Raw genomic sequence first — 27,079 nt, 5'->3', positions numbered from 1 at the left:
CAATGGTGGATCTGGACCAATCTTGGAACAAATACTCAATATGCCAAAATTGGAACACTTTTGGGGTTTGGGGGTGTAATAAAGTGGGTTTTTTTAGTTTACAGATGCCATGTTTAACTGTGTTTTAAAAGGGTCAATATTTCACTTACTCTGAACTCATAAGTTGGTTGCCATGGAGAAGTGGGCGGAGCCAACTCATTTTGTGTGGAGAAATGCAGGTTTGAAAAAGAGCAGTTAGTCTGTGCCCTGCTGAGGTACAGTTAAGACTGATTCTCAGTTGGAGGATCAGGGAGACTCAAGTGCTTATTTGAGTCAGTTTAAAATAAGTTTGGTGACTTATTTTAAGGTAGTCTGTTTCCAGATAAGGAGCAGAAAGTCTGTGATTGTAATTCACAGGGTGACTGCAGGTTAAAGCAGTAGGGAAGGAAGTGATATTTTAAAGAATTTGAAACACCTCAATATAGCTTTGCAACTGTTAATCTAAGTGCCTCTAAAGAGAAGTTACGGTAACCATTAAGCTTGTGCCTCAATAAACGTGTTATTGTTCTTTCTTCCATCTAAGCTTCTGTCATCTATATTACCATCTAAAGCAAACAAGGAGAAAGAAGAAAAATAAAATCTAAAAAGTCTCCTCTCTAAGTAGGTGGCAATAGTGGTGGCAAGAGTTGATAATCCCCTTAACATCTGGTGGCCGCATTATAAACATCTTTACCTCTGGTGGCATCTTTTAAATAAAACATCTTTAATAACTGGTGGCAGTGGATATAAAATATATAATAATAATATAAATATAATTAATTAATAGAAACTCATCCACATCTCCGCAACTGGTGTCAGAGGTGGGATTTTAAAAAGATTCCCCCCTGTCTGACATCTTTGCAGGGAGAAATAGATCTTGACATTTGGGAGTTGTAGTTGCTGGGATGTATAGTTCACCTACAATCAAAGAGCCCTTGAACCCCAGCAACGATAGAATTGGGCCAAACTTCCCACACAGATCCCCCATGACCAACAGAAAATACTGGTCTTTGGTGACCCCTCTGAACCCCTCTGGTGATGCCCCAGGGGTCCCGACCCCCAGGTTGAGAAACGCTGGCTTAACACTTCCTCAAATTTGCAGCAGCATGAATGCACCAAACTGGTCTGCTGCTAAGGTTGTGTGTGTGTTGTGTGTGTCTATCAACAAAGAAACAAATGCAGAGAGAGGCATTAAATGGACACTCCACCCATGAACACATCCACACCATTGTCACTTAAGTTTCCTCCTTTTATTGGAAAAAAAAAGTCATTTTAGAAAATGGCAGTTTATATAAGAGTGAAGGAAGAAGAGATTGTTCAGCATGAATTCAACGCACCACATAAGACAAAATGTAACCGGATGAAACAGCTTTTTAAAACGCTCCTTTTCTTATTCAAACATTCTTGCTATTACTTTGGACCTGAAATCTGTCGAGTAGCAGGTAGATCAACCGTTCTATTTTGCTTGTTTTTCTTCCCCCAAAGTCTCTCTCTCTCTCTCTTTTTCTCTACTTCATGCAGCAAAAGGATCTGTACAAAAGAATAATTGTTCCCTTTTCCTGGCTTGATAAATTAAAGATGAAGAAAATGTGGATGGAAACAGACTTTTTAAAAAACTAGGTGTGTATTGCCTCCAATTGCCACTATAAAGGTCAACCTAAATTCCTCCCTCGACTGAAGCTGGGGATCCCCCGAAGCAGCATTGCTTTTTGTGCCAAATGCTGCCTTAAAAAGCCCTGCTGATTTTTAAAAAGGGAGAGTGGGTTATGAAGCAGCTTTTCCTAAAGCCGAGGGCCTTCCAAATGTGCTGGACTACCGCTGCCATCATCCCCAGGCCACGGATTGCAGTCCAACATGCTCTGGAAGGCACCAGTTGGGCAAGGGTGGTGAGGCAGGAGTCTCCCTCTCTCGGAGTCTCAATTTAGGGGAACAAAGCAGGTTGAGATGTTGATCAAAAGCAAGGCAAAGCCAATCGGGAATTAGACACTTTCTGCTTCTGTTTTGCCGGTCCTAGGTTTTAAAAAAACCCTTCTTCTCTTGAGAGAGGAAGAGAAGACAAGAGTGGAAAGAGAGAGGATTTCTCAGGACGACAACAGAGGCTCACATTCGTTGCTATTTTGCTTTATTGGCTTAAACTTGGCAAGGCGGGCGCTGGGCTTTGCCTACTTGGTCTTCTTTTCCGTGAGGAGGCTGTCATGGAGCTTGGAGACCTCCGGCTCAAAGGCCTCCATGACCAAGGTGCCATTGTCGTCAAAGAACTTGGCGATGGACTTGGTGAACTCGGCCTCCCGCTGCTGCTTGGTTCGCCCGCTGATGAACGTCATTTTGAGGGTGTATTTGTCATCAAACCTGAGAGGGAGACAGAAATAGGACACAGGACACTTGCAGGTTAGTCTATCACAGTGGTTCTCAACCTGTGGGCCGTGAGAACAAAAATCTGGTGTGCGAACCTTCTTCCTCTTTATTTTATTTCCGCTCCTTTCCCCAGAGCTGACCATTATAATAAAAATAAAATAATAAAACTTTATTTCTAGACCGCTCTCTCCCCAGAGGGACTCAGGGCGGTTAACATACATATTAGCGGAAAACATTCAATACCACAATTTCTTCATTAATATCAAAAGTATAAAATGACAATAACATACACATTATAATAAAAATTCCACATTAAGAAACAATAAATTTAAACATGACAATCACTAAAAACACTGTTGCACAGAACGAGCATTTCACTTAAGACTATAGCTGCTATGGGGTGACAGTTATGTTAGTCCTCCTCCTCTCTGTATGCTAAGGTGCATAGATGTGCCTTTTACTGTTTCTTAAAGGAAAGGAGGTGGGGGTAATTTTATTTCTTTAGGGAGCGAATTCCAGAGGTGGGGGGCGATCACGGAGAAGGCCCCCTCTCTCATTCCCACCAGCCACGCTTGTGACGGGGTGGGACTGAGAGCAGGCCCTGTTCCGCTGACCGAAGTGCCCGAGATGGTCTATACAGGGAGATGCGATTTGACAAAAAGCCTGAGCCGTTTAGGGCTTTATAGGTAACGACCATTGCATTGCATAGACCACATCAGCAATATATTATTAAGTATCATTTTTTGTGAGTAAACAGATGGCAACTACTGGATGGCATGTGTTCGGTTTCAGAAACTAGAGCTGATGTGGTCTATCCAATGCAATTCCAACTCTAGGATTTTATAATTCTATGAAATCTAGACACTAGACTCCTATTGATGCAGTCTAGAATTGCACTGGCTTTTTTAGCTGCTACATTATTCTATGAACTCATTTTCCACTTGTGATCTACTACAACTCCTAGATCCCTTTAAAAGTGACGTTTTGCAAGCCAGGTATCATCCATACTAAATCTGTGCATTTCTGTTTTATTGCTTAAGTGTAGTACTGTACATTTCTTCCAGTTGAAATTTCATTTGGGTAGAGTTATGCTCAATACTTATTCCATAACTAATAATCTATTTCTCTGCCTGAATTGAATGCAGCAAGTTGTGTAGATCTGCACACATTTGCTTACCAAGAAAAGATGCAAAAGAATGGCTACCTCCTGGCCCTTGGAAACTGCCTCAGAAGCCTTGATCCCAACTATGAAACTTCAGCCGATCTTGCTCATGTATGTACAAGGCTATTTTTATATTCCTATGGGCAGAACATTGTTTTTCTGGGGAAATAAATATAGTTGTCCCCCTGTATCCATGGAGTTTCAAGCAACTATGGCTTGAAAATAAAATTCCCAAAGCAAACCTTTATTTTACCACACGCCAAGCACTACACTGATGTGTAGGCATGCCAAGCTATAGCCTCCCACCATTTCACAAGTCCCCAGGCTCTCTCTGGCACTTGTTTGAAGTGTTTTCCTGCACCACTGTATATAACAGGACTTGAACATCCACAGAGTGTGGCATTCATGGGAGAAGGGGGTCCTGGAACCAAACCCCAGCAGATACCAAGGGCCTACTGCAAAAGCAGAGATGCCCTGGCCCAATACTGTAGGGAGCTGGAGAATGCCTGAAGAATAGCCTGCAAAGAGTACATAGTGATTTGAAAAACCACCAGGGAGAGTCTGGAATGAGGCTGATACCTTTTCAGGCTTGAGGAAAGCTGCCAGATGTCATCGGGATCCATCCCTGCTGGATCTTTTCTATGTGCTACCAGGAAGATGCTCTTCTCCTTATACGAGGTATAGATGGTCAGAATCCCCATCATAACAAAATACGTGGGATAAAGTTAAGGAAAGGCACCCATCAAGTGGCAGCAACTGAAGGGCAGCAGCCAGCGAGGTCTCAAGATGACCCTGAGAACCAGTGCTAATAACAACAACAACAACAATAATAATATGCAGACTGTGCAAGGAAACCGACGAAACCATTGATCACATCCTCAGCTGCTGTAAGAAAATCGCACAGACAGACTACAAACAGAGACACAACTATGTGGCCCAAATGATTCATTGGAACTTATGCCTCAAGTACCAGCTCCCAGCAGTAAAGAACTGGTGGGATCACAAACCTGCAAAAGTATTGGAAAATGAGCACGCAAAGATACTGTGGGACTTCCGAATCCAGACTGACAAAGTTCTGGAACACAACACACCAGACATCACAGTTGTGGAAAAGAAAAAGGTTTGGATCATTGATGTCGCCATCCCAGGTGACAGTCGCATTGACAAAAAACAACAGGAAAAACTCAGCCGCTATCAGGACCTCAAGATTGAACTTCAAAGACTCTGGCAGAAACCAGTGCAGGTGGTCCCGGTGGTGATAGGCACACTGGGTGCCGTACCAAAAGATCTCAACCGGCATTTGGAAACAATAGACATTGACAGAATTACAATCTGCCAACTGCAAAAGGCCACCCTACTGGGATCTGCACGCATCATCTGAAAATACGTCACACAGTCCTAGACACTTGGGAAGTGTTCGAATTGTGATTTTGTGATACGAAATCCAGCATATCTATCTTGTTTGCTTTGTCATACAATAATAATAATAATAATAATAATAATAATAATAATAATAATAATAATAATAAATTTTATTTGTATTCCACTCTATCTCCCCAAGGGGACTCAGGGCAGATTCCAACATACAATGGCAAACAATCAATGCCTCCGTAAACAAAAAATACTGACATAAAATCCCAGAGAAACCCCGCATATAAAAATAACATTAAAACCTAACATCAATTTAAAGTCGAACATGAGTAATTACTTGCTAAGCAAGTAAGGCACAAATGGCAGACATGTGGGGCACCAAACATCCTGCGGAAGTAACATACACAAATCTGAGAGACAATGACTCCTGAAAAGCTTAGGTTTTTGGAATGAGCAAACTCCAACATGACGCAGAGTTAAGACACCACAGTGGGTCCAATATCTCCTGGGAACAGTGACTTTCTGCCTCACCCTCTGCCATCTTTAGTAGAGACTTATTTTGCACATTGATGCCCTTCCGCCTGAACACATTCCTGAATACCTCACTCCTGCTAAACTTGTGCAAAAGGCTTGCACACTTTGAACTTTTCACCTTCAATACTGCTCTTTTGCAAGATGATTTTTAAGTGGCAAAATACCATATTTCTTTGATTCAAAAATGCCATGAATTGTAAGATATACCACCCACAAAACAAATATAAATCAGCGTTGACTTGTAGCTCTATTTCCATGTTTTCCTGCATACACAACTATCCATTTCAATATGGCTTCAAATTGCAAGCTTTGGACAACATTTTGATGTCAAACAAGAAATCAAAATGAACAAATTACAACGGCATTTTTGACGGAGGTGGTTTTAAAGATACAACCAAAACTTCCTAGCTATTACGGCGTGAGCAATGAAATAACGGTGGCTCCACATTTGCAAAGTGCACCACTTTATTTAATAATAAATAATGCAATAGCCAGTGTGGCATGGAGTGATAAGTCAAGCTTGGAGACAAAATTTCTGTATAAAAACAAAATGTGTGATTTGTTAAAGTGCAGAACACTCTTAAAAACTGTGATTCTAAGATGCCACCCATTTTAAAGAATATCTATATCAGGAAAAAAGTGTCTTAGGATTGAAGAACCAGAGTTATATATCACTTGCACGAGCATCACTCTCTCTGTTCTACCTTTTCTTTCTGGCTTGAGAAGAGATGCTAAGCAGTCGCCCCAAAGTGGCTGCTTCAAAAGATTCTCTAACAATCCACTCTGATCCACCTGAGAGATCAACTGTGAAAACAAAGGCGCCAAAGATGCCGAGAGAAACGCACCCCTTAAGAGGCAAGGAGCTCCCAGGAAAAGGATATGATACAACACATACGGCAAGGACTGGCTTGGATTCGGGGAAGGGGTGAAGGTAATCCCATATTAAAGCCACAATGGCAAAGAGGCAGGAGATGGTGCAAATGATGAGGCGGCCATCGATCAGGCAGAAGTTCTCCACATACTTGTACTTTTCTAAGAGAACCTGGGACAGAAGAAACACAAAGACATGGATAATTATGACTTTTGACCCACTCCAGTGCACCAAGCCCTGGTACCACATTTGTAGCCACTATGATTACTTGTTTCCTTCTTAGAAACTCACTCTTCCACAGATCTATGGCCCACCGCTCAAAAGGCCTAGATTTGTGGCTCTGAAACTCCAGATTTTAAAAAATGTCATGGACCTCAGTCCTCCAAATCTCTGAATATTTATTTTATTGTTTATTTATTTACAGTACTTTTACCGTGCCTTTCTCAACCACAGAGGGGACTCTAGGCAGCTTCACAACATGGCAATAATTCAATGCCTTTAAAACAAAGTACAAAACAAACCTTTAAATAACATAAAATACTAAAAACAATTTAAAAACAGTTAACAGGAGGGTGTTCCGATGGGTGGGGAGCCTCTATAGAGGTGGTGTCTGGGAGGGGGAGATACGGGAAAGGGAGACCAAATCATTCAATTCGGCCTAGGGTTTTTGGTAGGACGTTAATAGTTCCAAAACGGTCTCCTGACGTAGCTAACCTGGGTAGCCAGGATGGCGGTCCCTCCAGGTTAAAGGTGGTGCTGTTTAATGCCAGGTCAGTGAACGGGAAAACATCTTTCATCCAAGACCTCATCTTGGATGAGCATGTAGACCTGGCATGTATTACGGAGACCTGGCTGGACGAGATGGGAGGAGTTAATCTCACCCAGCTCTGCCCGCCGGGTTATTCCGTACAGCACCAGCCGAGATCTGGAGGGAGGGGAGGTGGGGTCGCGGTGGTCTATAAGGATTCCATCCCCCTGACCAGGTGCCCCGTCCCACAGTCGACCATGTTTGAATGTGTCCACCTGAGGGTGGGAGACCGGGACAGATTAGGGATTCTGTTAGTGTACCGACCACCCCGCTGCACTACAGTCTCCCCGCCTGAGCTAGCTGAGGTGGTCTCGGGCCTGGCGTTGGAGTCCCGGCGGCTCATAGTGCTGGGGGACTTCAATGTCCATGCCGAGGCTAACCTTTCAGGTGCGGCTCAGGACTTCATGGCCGCCATGGCAACCATGGGGCTGTCCCAACTCATATCTGGTCCCACCCACAGTGCGGGGCACACACTAGACCTGGTCTTCTGTCAGGGATGGGAGGAAGGTGGCGGTGTGGAGGAGCTCACCATCGCTCCTTTGCCATGGACCGACCATCACCTGATCAGGTTTAGACTTACTGCGCCCCCCAACCTCTGCAGGGGTGGTGGACCTAAAATGGTCCGCCCCAGGAGACTTATGGATCCAGAAGGATTCCTGACGGCTCTTGGGGAATTTCCCGCCTCCTCGGCAGGTGATCCTGTTGATGCTCTGGTCTCTCTCTGGAATGGAGAGATGACTAGGGCAATAGACACGATCGCTCCGGAGCGTCCCCTCTCGAGTAACCGAGCTAAACCAGCTCCTTGGTTTACTGAGGAGCTGGCAGCAATGAAGCGAAAGAAGAGGGAACTAGAGTGCGTGTGGCGATCAGAGTATAACGAGTCAGACCGAACACGGCTCGGCTCCTATCTTAGGGCATATGCCGCGGCAATCAAAGCTGCAAGGAGAGTCCACCTTGCGGCCAACATTGCGTCCGCACAGAACCGTCCGGCGGCGCTGTTCCGTGTTATCAGAGGGTTGTTAACTCCCACCAATCAAGGTGGGAGCCCTGATAACTCGGCAGCCCGCTGTGAAGCATTTGCTCGGTTCTTTGCGGACAAAGTCGCTCTGATCCGTTCCGACTTTGACACCATATTAACGGCAGTCTCTGAGGATGTAACGAGTGCACCTGCTTGTCCAGTTTTGTTGGATTCATTTCAATTGGTTGAGCTCGAGGATGTGGACAAGATCCTTGGAGAGGCGAGACCGACCACATGCATCCTAGACCCCTGCCCATCCTGGCTGGTGAGAGAAGCCAGAGGGGGTTTGGCCGAGTGGGTGAAGGTGGTGGTGAATGCCTCCCTATGGGAGGGCAAGTTTCCAGCGAGCCTAAAAATGGCTGTGATCAAGCCGCTGTTGAAAAAGCCATCATTGGATCCCACTCAATTCGGAAACTTTCGGCCTATTTCCAATCTCCCCTATTTGGGCAAGGTCTTGGAACATGTGGTTGCCTCACAGCTCCAGGGATTCTTGGTGGACACTGATTTTCTGGATCCGGCACAGTCTGGCTTCAGGCCGGGGCATGGTACCAAGACAGCCTTGGTCGCCTTAGTTGATGATCTTCGCCGGGAACTGGATAGGGGGAGTGTGTCCCTGCTGGTTCTGCTGGACCTCTCAGCGGCCTTTGATACCGTCGATCACGGTATCCTTCTGGGACGCCTCGCAGGAATGGGACTTGGAGGTACTGTCCTGCAGTGGCTCCACTCATTCCTGGAGTGTCGGTCCCAGATGGTGTCATTGAGGGACGCCTGCTCGGCCTCACAACCGTTGACTTGTGGGGTCCCGCAGGGTTCTGTATTGTCTCCCATGTTGTTTAACATCTACATGAAGCCGCTGGGAGAGATCATCAGGAGTTTCGGGGTCCGGTGTCATCTGTACGCAGATGATGTCCAGCTCTGTCACTCCTTCCCACCTGTCACTAAGGAGGCTGTTCAGGTCCTGAACCGGTGCTTGGCCGCTGTGTCGGACTGGATGAATCCAGACAAGACAGAGGTCCTCCTGGTCAGTCGGAAGGCCGAACAGGGTATAGGGTTACAGCCTGTGCTGGATGGGGTCACACTCCCCCTGAAGGCGCAGGTGCGCAGTCTGGGGGTGATCCTGGACTCATCGTTGAGCCTGGAGCCCCAGGTCTCAGCGGTGGCTAGGGGAGCCTTCGCACAATTAAAACTTGTGCGCCAGCTGCGACCGTACCTTGGGAAGCCAGACTTGGCCACGGTGGTCCACGCCCTTGTTACATCCCGTTTAGACTACTGCAACGCACTCTACGTGGGGCTGCCTTTGAAGACTGTTCGGAAGCTACAATTAGTCCAACGGGAAGCTGCCAGGTTAATAACTGGAGCGGCGTTCAGGGAGCGTACTACTCCTCTGTTACGTCAGCTCCACTGGCTGCCGATTAGCTACCGAGCACAATTCAAGGTGCTGGCTTTAGCCTATAAAGCTCTAAACGGTTCCGGCCCAGCTTATCTGTCCGAACGTGTCTCCCGCTATGACCCACCTCGAAGCTTAAGATCGTCGGATGAGGCCCTGCTCGCGGTCCCATCAGCCTCACAGGTGCGGCTGGCGGGGACAAGAGACAGGGCCTTTTCAGTAGTGGCTCCCCGCCTATGGAACGCCCTCCCCATTGAAGTCAGGCAGGCTCCCTCCCTCCTATCCTTCCGTAGGAAGGTAAAAACTTGGTTGTGGGGCCAGGCTTTCGAATAAGAATCAGCAGCATTAATTACTATTATGTATACTGGAACTCAATTGACAGACCCAGTCTTTTAAACTTGTACACGTCTATCTATATTTTATAAATGCATTTTATGAATGTTATATGTAAGTTAATTTTTTAACTGATTTATAGTGTATTGTACTGTTTTTATATGTCTGTTTTATTGTAAGCCGCCCTGAGTCCCCTGTTGGGTGAGAAGGGCGGGATATAAATATTGTAATAAATAAATAAATAAATAATTCCGAACAAGAGAGTAAATCAAGTGATCCACAGGCATAGTCCGGGCCGTTCCATTGGTCAAATTACACATTTTTCAATCTATTACTGCACCTAATTTCCAAAGGCTTGGTCAAAGAGCCGTGTCTTCACTTTTTTGCAGAAGATCAGGAGGGAGAGGCTGATCTAATCTCCCCGGGGAGGGAGTTTTGTCCAAGCTAGCTTGGTTTCTGGGAATTCAAGTCCAAAACATCTGGACAACTAATGTTTCAGAAGATGTCAAGATGTGTGATGCAACTAGCCACTTTGGCTCCTTCCCCTGCAAAAATATCCCAAATTGGTCAAAAGTGTTTCTTTAGAGTGTTTGCAGGGCACACAATTGGTCAATTTAGTCACTCTAATGTTTCATGGTAAGGGTTAGCTGAAAACGGAGAGATGAAAAAAGTGGTTGTCTTCCTCTAAATTCCCGAGGCGCAAACTCTGGAAGATGCCCATCCCTGGGGTAGGAAGTAAACCCTTTATTTTCCTCTGGAGATACTCAAAGTGCAGGACTACTCCACTGACAATTTGTAAAGCTTCTTTCTTCCTTTCCAACCTCCAAACTTGGGTGGACAGGCAGGGCTTGGCATTTTAACTGTGATGGACAAATCTGGCAAGTTTACTCCACAATAGGCTGAGTGCCTTCAACACACAATCTAGAAACTGAAAACATAGCTGTGTCTTTCAAAGTAAAGAAAAGGTGTAAGGGAGAAATGTGAAAGCTATGGGGAGAATCACCCATTTAGCAAAGACAACTTTGGCCAGCTTGTAAGGAGGCCTCAAGAGGAGAGGCCAGAACACAAGAACCCAACCTGGGCAAAAGGGCAGGGGGAAAGGGTACCTTTTTGGCAGAATCGTCCAATGAATTCTTCACGGCTGACCCGTCCCACTTGTCTACTTTGACAGGTTTGTCTTCAATCTTCCACTGCCAGACAAAAACAAACAAACAAGAGTACCATTAGTCAGTGTCCTTGCCTTGTGCATCAGCTCTGGTGAAACATTTGGGATTGTTGTTCAGATACTGCATCCCAGACTGGGCAGCACCTAGTTTCTCGGCTGGCTCCCATCCAGGCAGCTCTGGGCCAAACTGTTCTTGAAATCTCTGCCAAGATGCAGACATCCAGGACAATATTTTTGGCATTTGTAAAGCATCATTCAGAAGAGACATAAACTGCCTGAGAGATCAGAACAACAACTAAGGAAGCAGCTTCATTTTTATTGTACTGCAGATGGGAACCAGGAGGGAGGGAGAGGAGCTTGCCAAGGCCAAATCTGAGCTCAGAATTAGGAATATCAATTGAAGGACTCAGGCCTTTCCCGCTTCTGCTGTTGCTCACTGGCCTTGCACCACTCTGTCTTGTTCTGGAAAGGCAAATCACCTAGATCTGATGGCTAGAAACAATTAGGGGGAGTTTAATATTCATTTTAAAAATTGTTTTTTTAAATATGAGGGCATACACAACTGAAAAATGCATATCATTTTATCCTTTAATTATATCTTTCTTATATTCGTATTTGATTTATACAATCATTTAAATAAGAAAAAAGCAGACTCTTTCCTTATAATTCCATCTCTTTCTTAATCTTCAAGTGCTTAATATTAAAGAGGAAAAAGTAGGCCTGGAAGGTGTAAAAAAGGAGATCCTTCACCCAGTGGCACAATAGGTTAAACCCTTGAGGCGGCAGGACTGCTGACTTGAAAGTTGGGTTGCTGGCCTGAAGGTTGCCATTTCGAATCCAATGCAGGGAGACCATGGATGAGCTGTCTTTGTCAGCTCCTGCACCTCATTCGGGACATGAGAGAAGCCTCCCACAAGGCTGGTAAAACATCAAAACAACTGGACGTCCCCTGGGCAACATCCTTGCAGATGGCCAATTCTCTCACATCAGAAGCGACTTGCAGTTTCTCAAGTCATTCCTGACACAACACCGCCCCCCCCCCCCCCCCCCCCAAGCCCAGGGGCTTTAACTGAGGTCTGCCTATTCAGGCAGTTACCAGGAAGCTATTTCCTAGCCTTGTTACTTAACATCTTTTAGAAAGGGAAATTCTAGGAGGTGAGTTTACATGCCACAGATTTAACAAGAGCCAATTACTTGTGCAAAAATCAGGGCTGCTCAAAACATTTAATCAATTGGAGAGGAAGGAGCGAGAAAGGGAACTCTCCAGGCAGCCATCAATCACTTAAAGCGGCACCCCCAATTAATCAAACAACAGACTTCAGTTGATGATTTAGTCAAGTTGCAGTTGTGATGATTATGGATCTACACTTCCTAAAGAGCATTATCTGGCATCTCAGTTATAAATCCTCTTTGGTAGGGATAATCCATGCCCAGGTATTAATGAATTATTTCCATGTGCTCTCTGAAAGGTTGCCTGCCCTTAATCAGAAGGGCAAAACTGCAGCAGTTCAATTGCTGCATTTTGATTGAAATTGTTGCATTGGCAGTCTTTAAATAATCTGGCGAGGTTTAAGGTACTGGAACAGAATGGCAATGGAGGGACTAGAGATTCCTAGATAGGGCATTCTTCATTTTAAAAAAATCTGCAAATGTGGAGGGCCAACTGTATTTCTTTGTATCTAATGTCTCTGCATTTATTTGTTTGATAAAGCCTACTGTTGGCTGACCTTTTCTATGTAACACAATTAAAACACACACTGCGATAACTTTGCTGGGCCAACCCAAAAGTGTGAAACCCAGCATGAAGTATGTTATACTCTTGTGTATTTTTGATTTTGTTCGATGGCCAACATAGATACACCTATCATTTATTTACTATTTATTTATTTACATCATTTATATCCCGCTCTTCTCACCCCGAAGGCTTACAAATCAAAGTGGCTTACAAATCAAATGAACATACAATATAAGCATTAAATTACTATATTGTACTATATCATTATATGGTAATATTATTAGTAATATTACATTTAATATATAATATATAAATAATATTATTACATTGTATTAGTACAGTAGAGTCTCACTTATCCAACGTTCTGGATTATCCAATGCATTTTTGTAGTCAATGTTTACAATATATCGTGATATTTTGGTGCTAAATTCATAAATACAGTAATTACTATATAGCATTACTCCGTATTGAACTACTGTTTCTGTCAAATTTGTTGTATAACATGATGTTTTGGTGCTTAATTTGTAAAATCATAACCTATTTTGATGTTTAATAGGCTTTTCCTTAATGCCTCCTTATTATCCAACATATTCACTTATCCAACATTCTGCTGGCCCGTTTATGTTGGATAAGTGAGACTCTACTGTAGTAGTATAATATTGCATTACATTATAATATTATCAATATTATATGTATATATAATATATTATATTATATATACCGGTATATATTATATTATATCATTCCTTTTAGATATACTGTATATATGATGAAGCAAACAATTCATTGTTTTCAGTTCTGAATCTTATTTTCATCTGTGCAACACTGATCTGACAAAGTTTTTATTAAGTGGTAGCTAAAATCTTAAAAGAAATGCCATAGGCTCTTCAACTCTTATGCACACATTTGTTTGAAAGTCAGTGCCCCCAGGAGTACTTTTGCTTTATATATGAACGAAGCAAGAAACACAGATGGTCACCTTTGTGGTGCCTGTCTGGCTCCAGCTCAAGAACAGGTGTAACATGCTAAGCGTTAATGGAAAAAGAAAAAGTGCCATATGGTGTATGAGAAAAATCAAAAAAGCTATCTGAAACCTTCCTTTTAAAAAATTAAGTGGGTTAAAACAAAAACAATTTAAAAAACAATAGCTTAGAGGTATGAGCCAAGTGTTTTTGGAGAGCTAATGTGCCATCATGTTCAAAAATCTAAAGACTGCCTTAAACTTCCTTCCTCCTAGCCACTCAGCTTACTTCCTGCCACCTGCTACAGGCTGAAAATAAAGACACATCATCGCTGCTGCGGCCGGAAGCAAAATTATCCAGAGGCATTCAGTTGCCCAGGTTTGAAACAGAATCACAGAATCCTAGAGTTGGAAGAGACACCAAGATACAGCCTATTCCTGTCCAACACAGACACAGATAATACTATATAGCAGGCATGGGCAAACTTTGGCCCTCCAGGTGTTTTGGACTTCAACTCCCACAATTTCAAAACACCTGGAGGGCCAAAGTTTGCCCATGCCTGCAATAGACCATACCCGAGGACCTAGAAAGACCATTTTTAATCAAATCCATGAATGAAAAAATCTGCAAAAGTCAAAATTGCATATGTGGCGAGATGACTGTACTGTTTCAAACTAACCAAAAACAGTATTTCATGTATTGCTGCAGGTTCACTTGAGAATTTAACAACATCCCCAAGATCATCACACAACCTTCTGTCCCCTTAATCCTGTCTTCAAGTTGTGATGGGTATCCCGATCCATGGTATATGCCACAAACACTCACTCCATTAGCAGTTGCCATGCAGGCAATCATTATATTCAATTCATAACTGACAATGGTAGCCTAATCTAAAATAGTGTCAATAGGCAAGATACTGAAAATAGTACAAACACAAATCAGACTATTTAGAATTAAGGTTTCCTAAGCTGTGGAAACAGGGTCACTGCATGAAACCTGAGGACATTAGTATCACTTGGGAGTAGCAATGGATGGAGCAGTCCAGAGGGTTCAAGCCAAATATGCATCTAGTCATAGAATCAGAAGTTAGAAGAGACTCTAAAGGCCATCCAGTCCAACCCCTTTCTGCCAGGCAGGAACAGAGTCCCCCCCGGGGAGAAAGGTGGGGTAAAAATGATTTAAATACATAAAATAAACATTCAATCAAGCTTCCCCAATGGATGGCCATCCATCCTCTGCTTTAAAATTTTTAGGAGACGCCACCTGACTTCCAGGCAACACGTTCCATTCATAATCAGGAGGTCCTTCCCACTGAAAATATTTAAATGGAATCCCTTTTCCTCCAATTTGAATCCATTACTCCATTGTGTTGTAGTCTCAAGAGCTGCAGAAAACAAGCTTTCCTTCTCTTCAACATGACATACTTCCAAAATTTAAACCTGGCTCTCATATCTCCTCTTCAAGCTTAACTTATCCAGCTCCTTATTTATTTATTTGTTTGTTTGTTGATTTGCAACATTTCTACCCTGCCTTTCTCACCCAAGGGGACTCAAATCAGTTTACAAAACTGTCAAAATTAAGCCGCTCCCTACAGGGTTTGACTTCCAGATCTCAGATACTTTAAATACTTTTTTGTGGTCGCAGACCCGCCAAGACTTAACTCAAGATTTAGGGCACTAAACTGTATCAAATAATCATTTCAATTTTGTCATGAAGGTCCTTCAAATTTACAGAGAAGGGGATATATGTTGGTCTGTTAATACACACACTCCCATCATAATATTTTTATTATCATGATTCCATACAAATTTAAAATAATAGCATCAACATTAATGTATAGTTATTAGTGCATAGTGTAATAGTTTAATCTTTCATGAATCTTGTGACAACATTGTGTTCCCCTTGGGGTCCCCAAACTCCAGGTTGAAAACTACTGCCTTAGAACATATTGGGTGCCCTTCTCCAGACGCAGAAATGTACAACACTTCACTTAAGGCAGAAAAAAATGAAATGCACAGATATAAGATGGAATGATATCAGTCTTGAAGCAATCCATGTGAAAAGGACCCTGAAGTCTAAGTAGACCACAAGCTGAATATGAGTCAACAGTGTGACGCAGCGGTCAAAAAAGCCAATGTAATTCTAGGTTGCGAGATTCTTCCTAAGCCTTCTTGCATTCCATTAAATAAAAAAGAGAAACGTAAATACCCAATGCTTATTTTTGTTTACAGAGACAAGTACTTATTAATTAAAATATTTTCTCTACTTTCTCCCATTCTTTCTGCACCTTGCTTAGAGAGCTCCCCTTCATTATTCTAGTTAACTTGTCCATTTTCACGGCTTCCATGACACACTTTTTAGATATGCATTATGTTGCGACACAGTAAGTCAGTTTTACTCGCAAACCTGAGGTTAAACCAACTCCTTGGTTTACAGACATACCCATTACAGGTACAGAAATACCTATTAAAAAGTGAAGGATCAAGTGGCCTCTTTGTAATAATGTCAAAAACCCCAAAATACCAAGATACACTGTGACTTGTTGCGGGTGGGCGAAGGCACAGGAGTGCTCCCTAGCTTCCCACATTCATTTAATAGGGGTTCTCCAGAGTCCAAATGAAATGAGAGTATTCGGGGGGGGGGGGGGGAATTAATAGATCAGAATTTGATTCATATTGGTCGGTTTTCATTAAATATATTTTAGAGAGTGATAAGGGAAAACAATACAACCTTGTTGGTCAGGAGTTTTGGATACCACATGCCATTTGATAAATGGTTGACTCATAAAATTACGGCAAAGGAAATTATACTTGTTCAGGCCTTGGTGGTGAGGTGACGTGTTTGCAAAATGTTCATTGTTTTGTATTCTGTTTACATTGTAAGTTGTTTATTGTATGTAAATAAAAATTTATGTATTTAATAATAATAATATTCCACATTACCTGCTTTGAACTGTACTCTTTGAGTATACACTGGATTACTGTGAGTTTTCCAGGCTGTATAGATACCTACATAAAAACTCCAGTCATCACCCAGGTCAGAAAAGAAGCACAATTAAAGCCCTGGCAGGCCATGCTCCAGAAGCATTATCTCCTGACATTTCGCCCACATCTGTGGCAGGCATCCTCAATCTGGATTTTATATGGCAGGGCAGAAGGAGCCTACGACTCAGTGGAGCCCAGCGTTCAAATGACAGGAAAGGAGGTTCCACTTGAACATGAGGAAGAACTTCCTGACTGTAAAAAGAGATGTTCAGTAGTGGAATGTGGTGGGGGTTCCTTCCTTGGAGAGGGCCTTTTCAGTGGTGGCCCCGCAGCTATGGAACTCCCTCCCTAATGAGGCACGATTGACCCTTTCTTTTGCAAGTCACAACCTTTCTGTGGAGCCAGGCCTTCCCAGATGAATGATAATAGGCACTGCCAGTCTGATAAATATTTTGATAATATTTGACAAATAACTTTAGTGGCCGGAGGTTATGGATATCTTTAAATGGTGTTTGCTGTATGTTTTTAAATTGTTTTATTTGATATGTTAATTGGGTTTTTTTAAATATCGGGATATGATGTTTTAACTGATTATGTATTGTGGTTGGATATATTTGTAGGAATCCCACCCACGGGAGAAAAGCAGGATAGAAATGAAGAAATAATAATAATAATAATAATAATAATAATAATAATAATAATAATAATAATAATAATAATTGGAGGCTGGGTGGATGGCCATCTGTCAGAGGTGCTTTGGTTGTGCTTATTCTTGAAAACCTGGCTCTTCACTAAGGCCTTTGGATAAAGATTGCTCACACCCATAACAATCCCGTATCCGTGACCATTTTTGTACCGGTTTGTACTTTTTACCTTTGTCAACTTGATACAGACACAGGGTCTACTCCCATCCAAATTTGCACTTCCAAGAATTTGCAGCACTTTATCAGTCACCTTGTGTTTTTCTATGGTGCACTTTACCCAGTCTACTTTTACCACCTCTCCGTTTTAATCCATGTTTTTATTAGTTTTTGTCATTTATTTTTATTGGGTAATGTTTACATTTTTATAACTATGCATGTCTCTTGTCTATTGTTGTGTTTTCTATTGCTATTGTTTTTATTTGGGCTTGGCCCCATGTAAGCCGCCCTGAGTCCCCTTTGGGGAGATAGAGGCAGGGTATAAAAATAAAGTTATATTATTATTATTATTATTTATTACAATACAGTAGAGTCTCGATTATCCAACGTAAACGGGCCGGCAGAACATTGGATAAATGAATATGTTGGATAATAAGGAGAGATTAAGGAAAAGCCTATTAAACATTAAATTAGGTTATGATTTTACAAATTAAGCACCAAAACATCATGTTATACAACAAATTTGACACAAAACGTAGTTCAATACACAGTAATGCTATGTAGTAATTACTGTATTTACGAATTTAGCACCAAAATATCACGATGTATTGAAAACACTGACTACAAAAATGCGCTGGATAATCCAGAATGTTGGATAAGCAAGTGTTGGATAAGTGAGACTCTAATGTATTTATATCCCGCCCTTCTCACCCAACGGGGGATTCAGGGCGGCTTACAAAGAAACACATATAAAAATTATACAGTGCAATACAAATCAGTTAAAAATTATTATTAACTTACATCAGTATTCATAAAACACATTATAAAATACAGATAGGCGTGTTCAGTTCAAAAGACTGAAGAAAAGCAGAAGACTGAAATATGGTCAATGGCCACATGGCCATCCCAGGGTAATAAAACTTAAAGAGCAAGTTCCCTCACGGAATTCCATTACTACATCATCAAAGGGGGGTGGGAGCAGACAGTGGCAAACAGGAGGAAGAAAGAGAAATCCCTTTTAGAAAACACTAGCTATGCCCGGCCACGCGTTGCTGTGGCGTTGTCTGGTGGTGTTGGTGAGAACTCGTTGAGGTAGTGGTGGTATTGAATGTCTGTTGTATGGTTGTCTTTATGTTTAGTATGCATTTGGTTGTTTGTGTACTGTGAAAGTGGTGAGGGTAGAAGGGGTCTATGTCCCTGTGTAGTATTGTATAGTATTTATATGTTGTCCATGTGTTGTGAATGCTTGGATTGTGTCCTGCTGTATAGTAGAAAGGGTTGGGCTGGATGGCCCTTAGGGGTCTCTCCAAACTCTTGTGCCTGTCCCCTGGGCTGAGTGTGTTGCTAGGAGACCAAGTGGGCAGAGCTTAGCCCTCTAACTGGCAGCAATTGGATAAAAACAATTATTCCTCTCCCTCTAATTAGGACTTTATTTTTCTTTTCTTTTTGTTGTATCAACCTAGAGCCGTGGAGGATGGGTTGTGTTGTCAAATTTCGAGGTTGGGGGGCCTGTAGTTTTGTTGTTTTGTCCGCTGCCCTGATGCCATCACGCTTTTATATATATATAGATGCATGGGAATGTGGGGAAAGGAATCTTTCATCTCAGCCCTAACTCTAGCCTAGCTACTCATTGAGGACTGGAAACTTGATGACAAAAGAGGCTTATGCAGTTCAGGAATGGCGCTGCTCCCCCATCTTCACTCACTGGAGCCTTATTATTATTATCCTGCATGGCAGAAGGGGGTTGGACTAGATGGCCTTTAGTGGTCCCTTTTCACTCTGTTGATTCTATGAAGCATAAGAAGGCATTGCTTGTTTGGCATGGGCTGAGAGAGAGCGAGTCTGAGGAGAAGGGAAGACGGCAGCCTCGCTCTATTTTGCTCTGGTCAGGCCTCAGGCGGAATGGCCCTTGGCGGTGGGTGCCTTTAAGCCCAGGGATGCTAGAACTCCTCCCAATGGGCGCTGGTTCTTCTCTTCTAAGGCCGCCTTCCCTCCCCTGGGCCTACCTTGTCCAGAATCCCGTTCTTATTCGCCCCTCCGCCGCCGCCTCCCGCACAACCGCCGCTGCCTTTCGCCGCCATCTTGCCTCCTCCTCCTCCTCCTCCTTCCCCGCTTTCGCGACCTGTTCGCTGCTGATTGGCTGGCAACGGCGGCGCGCGCAAAGGACGGCGGGAGCGGTAGTCCTGAGGAAAAGGGAGCAGAGCGCGCTCAGAATGGGGAAAGCCCCGTGGGATGCCGGGAAATGGAGTCCTTTCTTCCCTTGGCAGCGCCTAGCTTCCCCGTTGCTATGGTGACGGGACAGGTGGGAGAAGATGGGGCTCGAGTTTGGCCTATAGAGAAGTCGGAAGAGAACCGGCTCTCCAGGAGGAAAAAGAAGGCCAGGTAATGCCGGAAAGAAGGAGAAAACCCTCAGACCAGGCGTGGGCAGGCTTGGGCTGTAAGCTGTTAGGAACTGTCGGAGTTGTGGGAAGTCCAAAACACCTGGAGTGAAGGCCCAAGTTTGCCCAGGCCTAGACTAAATCTTCCTCAGGGCTCTCTCTGGACATGGGAGTCCATATATATATACAGTAAAGTCTCACTTATCCAACATAAACGGGCCAGCAGAACATATATATGTGTGTGTGTCTTTATATATATCTCTATATATAAATGAGTGATGGCATCACGGCGACCGACAAAATAACAAAACTACAGGCCTCCCAACCTCGAAATTTGACAACACAATCCATCATCCATGCCTCTAGGTTGATACAACAAAAAGAAAAGAAAAATAAAGTCCTAATTAGAGGGTGTAGAGACTTGATGTGGCAGAGGATGGAATCCCCTTGAATCCCACCGCTGCCACCAATTTATGTAGAGATGCTGAGGTGACAGAGGAATGGGATCCCTTCAGAATCCCTCAGCTTTGCCACCAATATTGTACAGAGGTGAGGTGTCTGACAGGAATGTGAGGCTGGGATGGAACCCTTTTGATCCCACACACGCACACACACAGATACCACCACTTAATAAAGATGTTTTATAAGAGACGATGTTAATTAATTATTTGTTTGATTATCTTCTTCTTCTTCGCTGCCACCAATGGAGACGTCAGGCAGATGGTGCTGGTTCTTATAAGCTTTCTCTATTTGTTCCACTTCAGGTGTTGATGTTACTTAACTTAATATGAGAGTATGACAGAGGCTTGATTTGAATAAAATCAAAACAAGTTTATTGCAGGTACAGAGCTTGATGGTTTCAGATAACTTGGTAAAGGCACTTCGCTTAATGGTTACAACGGTTATGAGGTGGTTAAACTTTCAAAATACTTCTTTCTTTAAGTTACACTAAACCCTGATCCTACTGGATCCCCTGGGATTAATTCTCCCTAATCCACAGGCTCTATAAAAGACCCTAGACAAATCACCTAACTTGCCTAGTCTGGTCTAACCTAAATCTGACTCAAATCTTTCTATTTAAGCCAGTCTGATTCTCCACACAAGAACCAGATCCTTCTCTATGACTAGAGAATCACCAACTCCTAAAATAAATCCCTTTATTTTAGGCCTGACCCAAATTCTTCTGAGTCACCCTGATTCTCTACCTGAGAATCAGTTCCTTCACTGTGAATGGAAATCACAGACTGCTGGGTTTTAAAACATTCCCCTTTTCCTTTCCAAGAGGCGGTTGGCTCCGCCCCTGTTGCTATGGTAACCTGTTCTAGCATTCTAAGATGGCTACCTTCCCCCATACATATGGTCAACTTAAATACTCACCATTTTAAACTTAGCCAAACCTGACTGTTTAAACAAAATCAAATACACATATCATCTATAAACAAAATACAATTATACACTTCTTCACAGAGGGAAAGGAATAATTGTTTTTTATCCAGTTGCTGCCAGTTAGAACTCTGCCCATTTGGTCTTCTAGCAACCTACTCAGCCCAGGGGACAGGCAGAGTTAGGCCTCACTTAGGCCTCTTCCACACTGCCTATAAAATACAGATTATCTGATTTTAACTGGATTATATGGCAGTGTAGACTCAAGGCCCTTCCACACAGCTATATAACCCATTTATAATGGACTTAATGTAAGGTGAAACCTTTACCCTTTACCTTAACTACCACCAATTCCTCAATACTTTATTTCCCATACCACCAGACTTCGCCACAGCAACGCGTGGCCGAGCACAGCTAGTAGATATATATATATATATATATATATGTATACAATATAATTTACATTAATATATAATAATTATAACATATTGTATATACATATAATGTTCATAATATTATATTGTAGTACGATATAATACTAGTAATACAATATAATAATATTAATTATATATTATATTTTACATGTAATATAACTAATAATATTACAATATATTGATACAGTACAATATAGTAATTTATTACCAGTATTGTACTATGCTAATATAATATTGTATGTAAATTTAATTTGTAAGCCGCTCTGAGTCTCCTTCGGGGTGAGAAGGGCGGCATATAAATGTAGCAAATAAAATAAATAAATAAATAAGTGAATATGTTGGATAATAAGGAGAAATTAAGGAAAAGGATTAAGGATCAGGCAGGCCCCTACCCTCCTCTCCTTCCGGAAGAGCTTAAAAACCTGGCTGTTTCAAAAGGCCTTCGATGTTTAGTTGTTGCTGGATTGATCTATCTGTCCATTCCATAATAGCCCCATTGTTGTTGTCTTGCCATTTTATACCGCACTTTATTGTCCAACTGTGAAATTTCCTTTTCCCATTTCGTATCACTCTGCATTTCACCTGGGATCTACGAATTAGTCTCCTGTTTTTAACACTGTATCCTGCTTGTTGATTTTAATGATTGTTTTTATTGATGTTGATGTTTTTTACTGGGATAATTGTTTTATTGCTTTGTTACTGTTTTGTTTGTTTTATCGGGCCTGGCCCCATGTAAGCCGCCCCGAGTCCCTTCGGGGAGATGGGGCGGGGTATAAAAATAAAGTTATTAAAAGCCTATTAAACATCAAGCCTATTAAACATCAAATTAGGTTATGATTTTACAAATTAAGCACCAAAACATCATGTTATACAACACATTTGACAGAAAAAGTAGTTCAATACGCAGTAATGCTATGTAGTAATTACCGTATTTACGAATTTAGCACCAAAATATCACGATGTATTGAAAACATTGACTACAAAAATGCATTGGATAATCCAGAACGTTGGATAAGTGAGTGTTGGATAAGTGAGACTCTACTGTGTATATAGGGATGGATAGGGAGATATAAAAATCAACTTATATCCCCATACCAAAAAAAGGGAAATGCTCAAAAATGCTCAGACATTTGTACAGTGACACTTATTTCACATGCCAGTAAGATAATGCTCAGGATCCATGAACTTTATTACTTTTAGTAGCTCCCATCCCTAGTCACCGAAGAATATGCACTTTTAGGTTTCCATTTTAGGTTTCCTATGTCTGTTTTTATTGTTATTTTAAAGCTAAGTGTATTGTTTTAATCTATTTCTGTAAACCGCTCCGAGCCAAACTGGGAGTAGTGGTATACAAGTCTAATAAATAAATAAATAAATTTCCCCATAAATTGGCCCATGTCCACTTGACTACTGATTGGGATTATGTCTATGTTTTATGTCATTTTAATTTGTATAAGATGTGTTATTATACTGTGATTTTATTGTGTTACTGTTTTATTGATGTTATACAGTTTTTGGGCTTGTCCCACTGTAAGCTGCCCGAGTCCTTCCTGAGATGGAGTGGGATATAAATAAAGTTTATTATTATTGACACAACGACGTTGTATGACACAGCAAACAATATAGATATGCTGGATTTTGTATCACAAAATCACAAGTCGAACACTTCCCATGCATTTAGGACTGTGATGATGATGATGATTATGATTATCCTGCAAGGCAGACTCCAGCAATACATGGAGTGAGAGATGCTAGATGGACAAGCTGGGTTCAGAAAAGGCAGAGGAACAAGAGACCAAATTGCCAATATCTGGATGCTGGATAATGGAGGAAGCCAGGGAGTTTCAGAAAAACATCTACTTCTGCTTTATTGACTATTCTAAAGCTTTCGACTGTGTGGATCATAATAAACTGTGGCATGTGCTTGATGATATGGGGATACTGAGTCACCTTGTCTGTCTCCTGAGAAATCTGTATAAAGACCAAGTAGCCACAGTCAGAACAGACCACGGAACAACAGACGGGTTCAAGATTGGGAAAGGAGTGCGGACATCAGGGCTGCATACTCTCACCCTCCCTATTGTACGCAGAACACATCATGCGACGTACATGTGGGGCTTTAGGAATCCAAGGCTGGAGTTAAAAATTTCTGGAAGAAACATTAACAACCTTAGGTATGCAGATGATACCACTCTGATGGCCAAAAGCGAGGAAGAACTGAGGAGCCTTATCACCAAGGTGAAAGAAGAAAGTGCAAAGGCTGGGTTGCAGTTAAACATCAAGAAAACCAAGATCATGGCAACTAGACTGATTGATAACTGGCAAATAGAGGGAGAAAACGTGGAGGCAGTGACAGACTATATTTCTAGGTGTGAAGATGACTGCAGATGCAGACTGCAGCCAGAAGGCGTTTACTGAGGAGAGCAATGACCAATCTCGATGAAATAGTGAAGAATAGAGACATCACACTGGCAGTGAAGATCCGCATAGTTAAAGCAATGGTAGTAATCTTTTGATAGAAGTAGCGAATTCGAATCCTCTACATATTTGGTGGCAGCCGAAATAGAAACCTCTGCAATTCTGTCAAACTTGAAAAATCCTCTTTATTATATATTGTTGAAACCTCCAATCCTCCATAAAGGGCATGGATTGTGCCTTCTTTCCTGGCAGAATGGGGTTGGACCAGATGACCAAATGGGTCAGCAGAGCAATGTGCTTTTCCTGCATGAAGGCAGAAGGGGTTGGACTTGATGGCCCTTGGGGATCTCTTCCAAATCTGGGATTCTCTGAATCTATAAGTGGAGCAGGAGGTCTCCAGCAAAAAGATACAGAGCATGACTAACACAATGTAACATAATTTGAAAATATGTTTTGTTCCTGGTTTGAAAATATTATCTCCTGATTAATTGTGTGGCACTTACTTTTAAAGTACAGTAGAGTCTCACATATCCAAGCTTCACTTATCCAAGCTTCTGGATTATCCAAGCCATTTTTGGAGTCAATTTTTTCGATATATCATAATATTTTGGTGCTAAATTCGTAAATACAATAATTGCAACATAACATTAATGTGTATTGAACTGCCTTTTCTGTCAAATTTGTTGTATAACATGATGTTGTGGTGCTTAATTTGTGAAATCATAACCTAATTTGATGTTTAATAGGCTTTTCCTTAATCCCTCCTTATTATCCAAGGTATTCGCTTATCCGAGCTTCTGCCGGCCCGTTTAGCTTGGATAAGTGAGACTCTACTGTAGTTGTTCTACTCCAGAAACTTTGCTTTTGTGGCTGCCACAAACTAAGTTGAATTGGTTGAGACTTGATGATGAGATATTCATTGGAAAACTAGAGCAAAATGTGCTGCAAGATGTCCCTTCTACAAAAACAAAGTTTTTGCAGTTTAATAAACTTCCACCATATTTTTGTGATAGAAACAATTAGGAAATGACATTTGTAACCCAGGAACAAAAATCATGTTACATAGTGTAATCAATAAATGACCAAATGTTCGGAATGCATGTGGTTCCTAAGACCCGGTTAGCAATGTCCATATGCTGGGTCTGAATGGTGTGATGATTCCCCTGTATTACACCCCCTGCCCCTTTCTTACTTTCTTCTTGAAGGTCGTGCACCGTGAAGGTGATGCCATGGTTACTTCCTCTGAGCATCGCTTCGGGATGTTAAGGCATGGCTGCAGCTTGATCTTGACCCTCACGTCGCCATACGTCACACGCATTGCAGATGTTCCTTCACTGCCGGGGGCCCATGCTGTTGTGTGTTGTGCCCACCCCAGCCCCCAGAGCGCAAGGCATGATGGGAAAGCACCCTTTGTGTGGTGTCATAGAGGCCATGCTACCTGGCTAAGCAAAGTCCCCCATTGGGTCTCCTCTGGAGATGATCCCATCGTGGGCCAAATCTGATCTTAGAAATGCAGTCTTGCTGTTTGGAATCCTTTCATGCAAGAAAGGCGGGATATACATTTAATAAAGAAATAAAGAACTCTGATTCCTTATACTGTGCGGGAAATAAAGGTTTCTAATGAAAACAATTTGACATTATGAGTCTATATCATGTCATGGTTTGCAAAGACATTGTGCTATTGAAATCCACAAGCATTGTTCATGAAAATTGTGATGCCTCATGGGCCTTGTAGTCCCGCTCCTAGTGTCACTGTGTCAGATGAGGATGAAAACATGGGGTTTTCTCCGGATCGACAACAGCCGGAATCTTTCCAGATGCCTGATGTTGATGTTCTCGCCCCAGAGCCAATTAAGACAGACCTTGAACAGCTCTCACCTCCCTTTGCTAGGAGACAGTCCTTTGCTGCAGACAGGGGAGTCAAAGAGCGGGTTCGCAGGAGTTTAAGAATTGCAGCCAAACAAGACACTGATTAGCCATGTTTCCCCTGGGAAAATCCAGGGAGTCTCACATCTGGAGAAAGCTGGGTTTCGTTTCCCGTTCTCTAGGGAAAGAGAACGCTGGACACCTGTTTGGCGGGAAAACGAGACCCAGATATAGGTGCCTGGCACGGTTGGTCCGGTGCGGAGTCAACTGAGCAGCTTCAGGAGTGAAATCGCGTTCCAGCCTTGTGTGGACTTCGCAAGTCCACAAATCCAGTTTCCTTGCCTTGCTCATTCAAGTATTTCAAGAATTGCCTCGCTTTGCTTCTAGCCACGGATCTTGCTTCAAGAATCAAGTTTTGCCCTCGTACCTTGTTGTGGACTTTTACCTTGGACCATGAAAGACCCTGGACGTTTCCCCACACTATTGCTTGGCAATAGTGTGTGTTTCGGTTTGGATTTAACTTTGAACTCTAATATCATTTATTGGAAAAACATTTCTGGACTATATTTGACCTCATTTGATAAGTCTGCTTCTGGACTATATTTTCTACTTGTTTTTATTTCTTTTATATATTTCCTTAATAAAGATATTAGATAGTTATTGGCCTCCGTGTTTGGTTCTTGGTGCTCTGTAGCCTTGGGCGTGACAAAAATGAACAAAATCTGGCTACCAGTATTAAAAAAAACTCTAAAATCAAAACAGTAGATGGGAACCAACACTCTGAAGGCAGTGGAGCCCCAGGGACGGCTAATGACTGAGCAAAGGATGCCCCCCAGGCAAGAGACAAACCTTTCCAATGCTAATTAGGGTGATTAACTGAAACATTAATGCTGGCTTCCAACTGACAAAGAACTCTTGTCACACCCTGGACTCTCCACAGATATATATATATATATATTTTCCTTTCCTTGCCTAGTTTATCCATGCCTCACAACCTCTGAGGATGCCTGCCATAGATGTGGGCTAAACGTCAGGAG

At 42.3% G+C, this 27,079-nt stretch overlaps 2 protein-coding genes across 5 annotated transcripts in view; one reads left to right on the top strand and one right to left on the bottom strand.

The window, feature by feature from the left end:
* Positions 1–1,253: 1,253 nt before the first annotated feature.
* On the bottom strand, positions 1,254–25,547 carry spcs2 (signal peptidase complex subunit 2). The gene is made up of 6 exons (XM_062974433.1): positions 25,369–25,547; positions 19,570–19,746; positions 10,964–11,047; positions 6,323–6,482; positions 4,115–4,250; positions 1,254–2,367 (listed from the first exon to the last, which is right to left on the bottom strand). The coding sequence occupies exons 1-6, from the start codon at positions 25,492–25,494 to the stop codon at positions 2,181–2,183; spliced, it is 870 nt and encodes a 289-aa protein (XP_062830503.1). The 5' UTR covers positions 25,495–25,547; the 3' UTR covers positions 1,254–2,180.
* xrra1 (X-ray radiation resistance associated 1) overlaps positions 19,738–27,079 on the top strand; it is a 36,353-nt gene continuing 29,011 nt past the window's right edge. For 2 of the 4 annotated variants that reach the window (XM_062974431.1, XM_062974430.1), the window contains exon 1: positions 19,738–19,945. The gene's annotated coding sequence lies outside the window, so the exon portion shown is untranslated. The remainder of the gene's footprint in view (positions 19,946–27,079) is intronic. The other 2 variants (XM_008120686.3, XM_062974429.1) reach the window with 1 other exon arrangement.

The sequence above is a fragment of the Anolis carolinensis genome, chromosome 3, assembly GCF_035594765.1.
Source record: "Anolis carolinensis isolate JA03-04 chromosome 3, rAnoCar3.1.pri, whole genome shotgun sequence".
Lineage (NCBI taxonomy): Eukaryota > Metazoa > Chordata > Lepidosauria > Squamata > Dactyloidae > Anolis > Anolis carolinensis.
The sequence above is the reverse complement of the archived record's forward strand: the minus strand, read 5'-3'. Positions and strand labels throughout refer to the sequence as shown.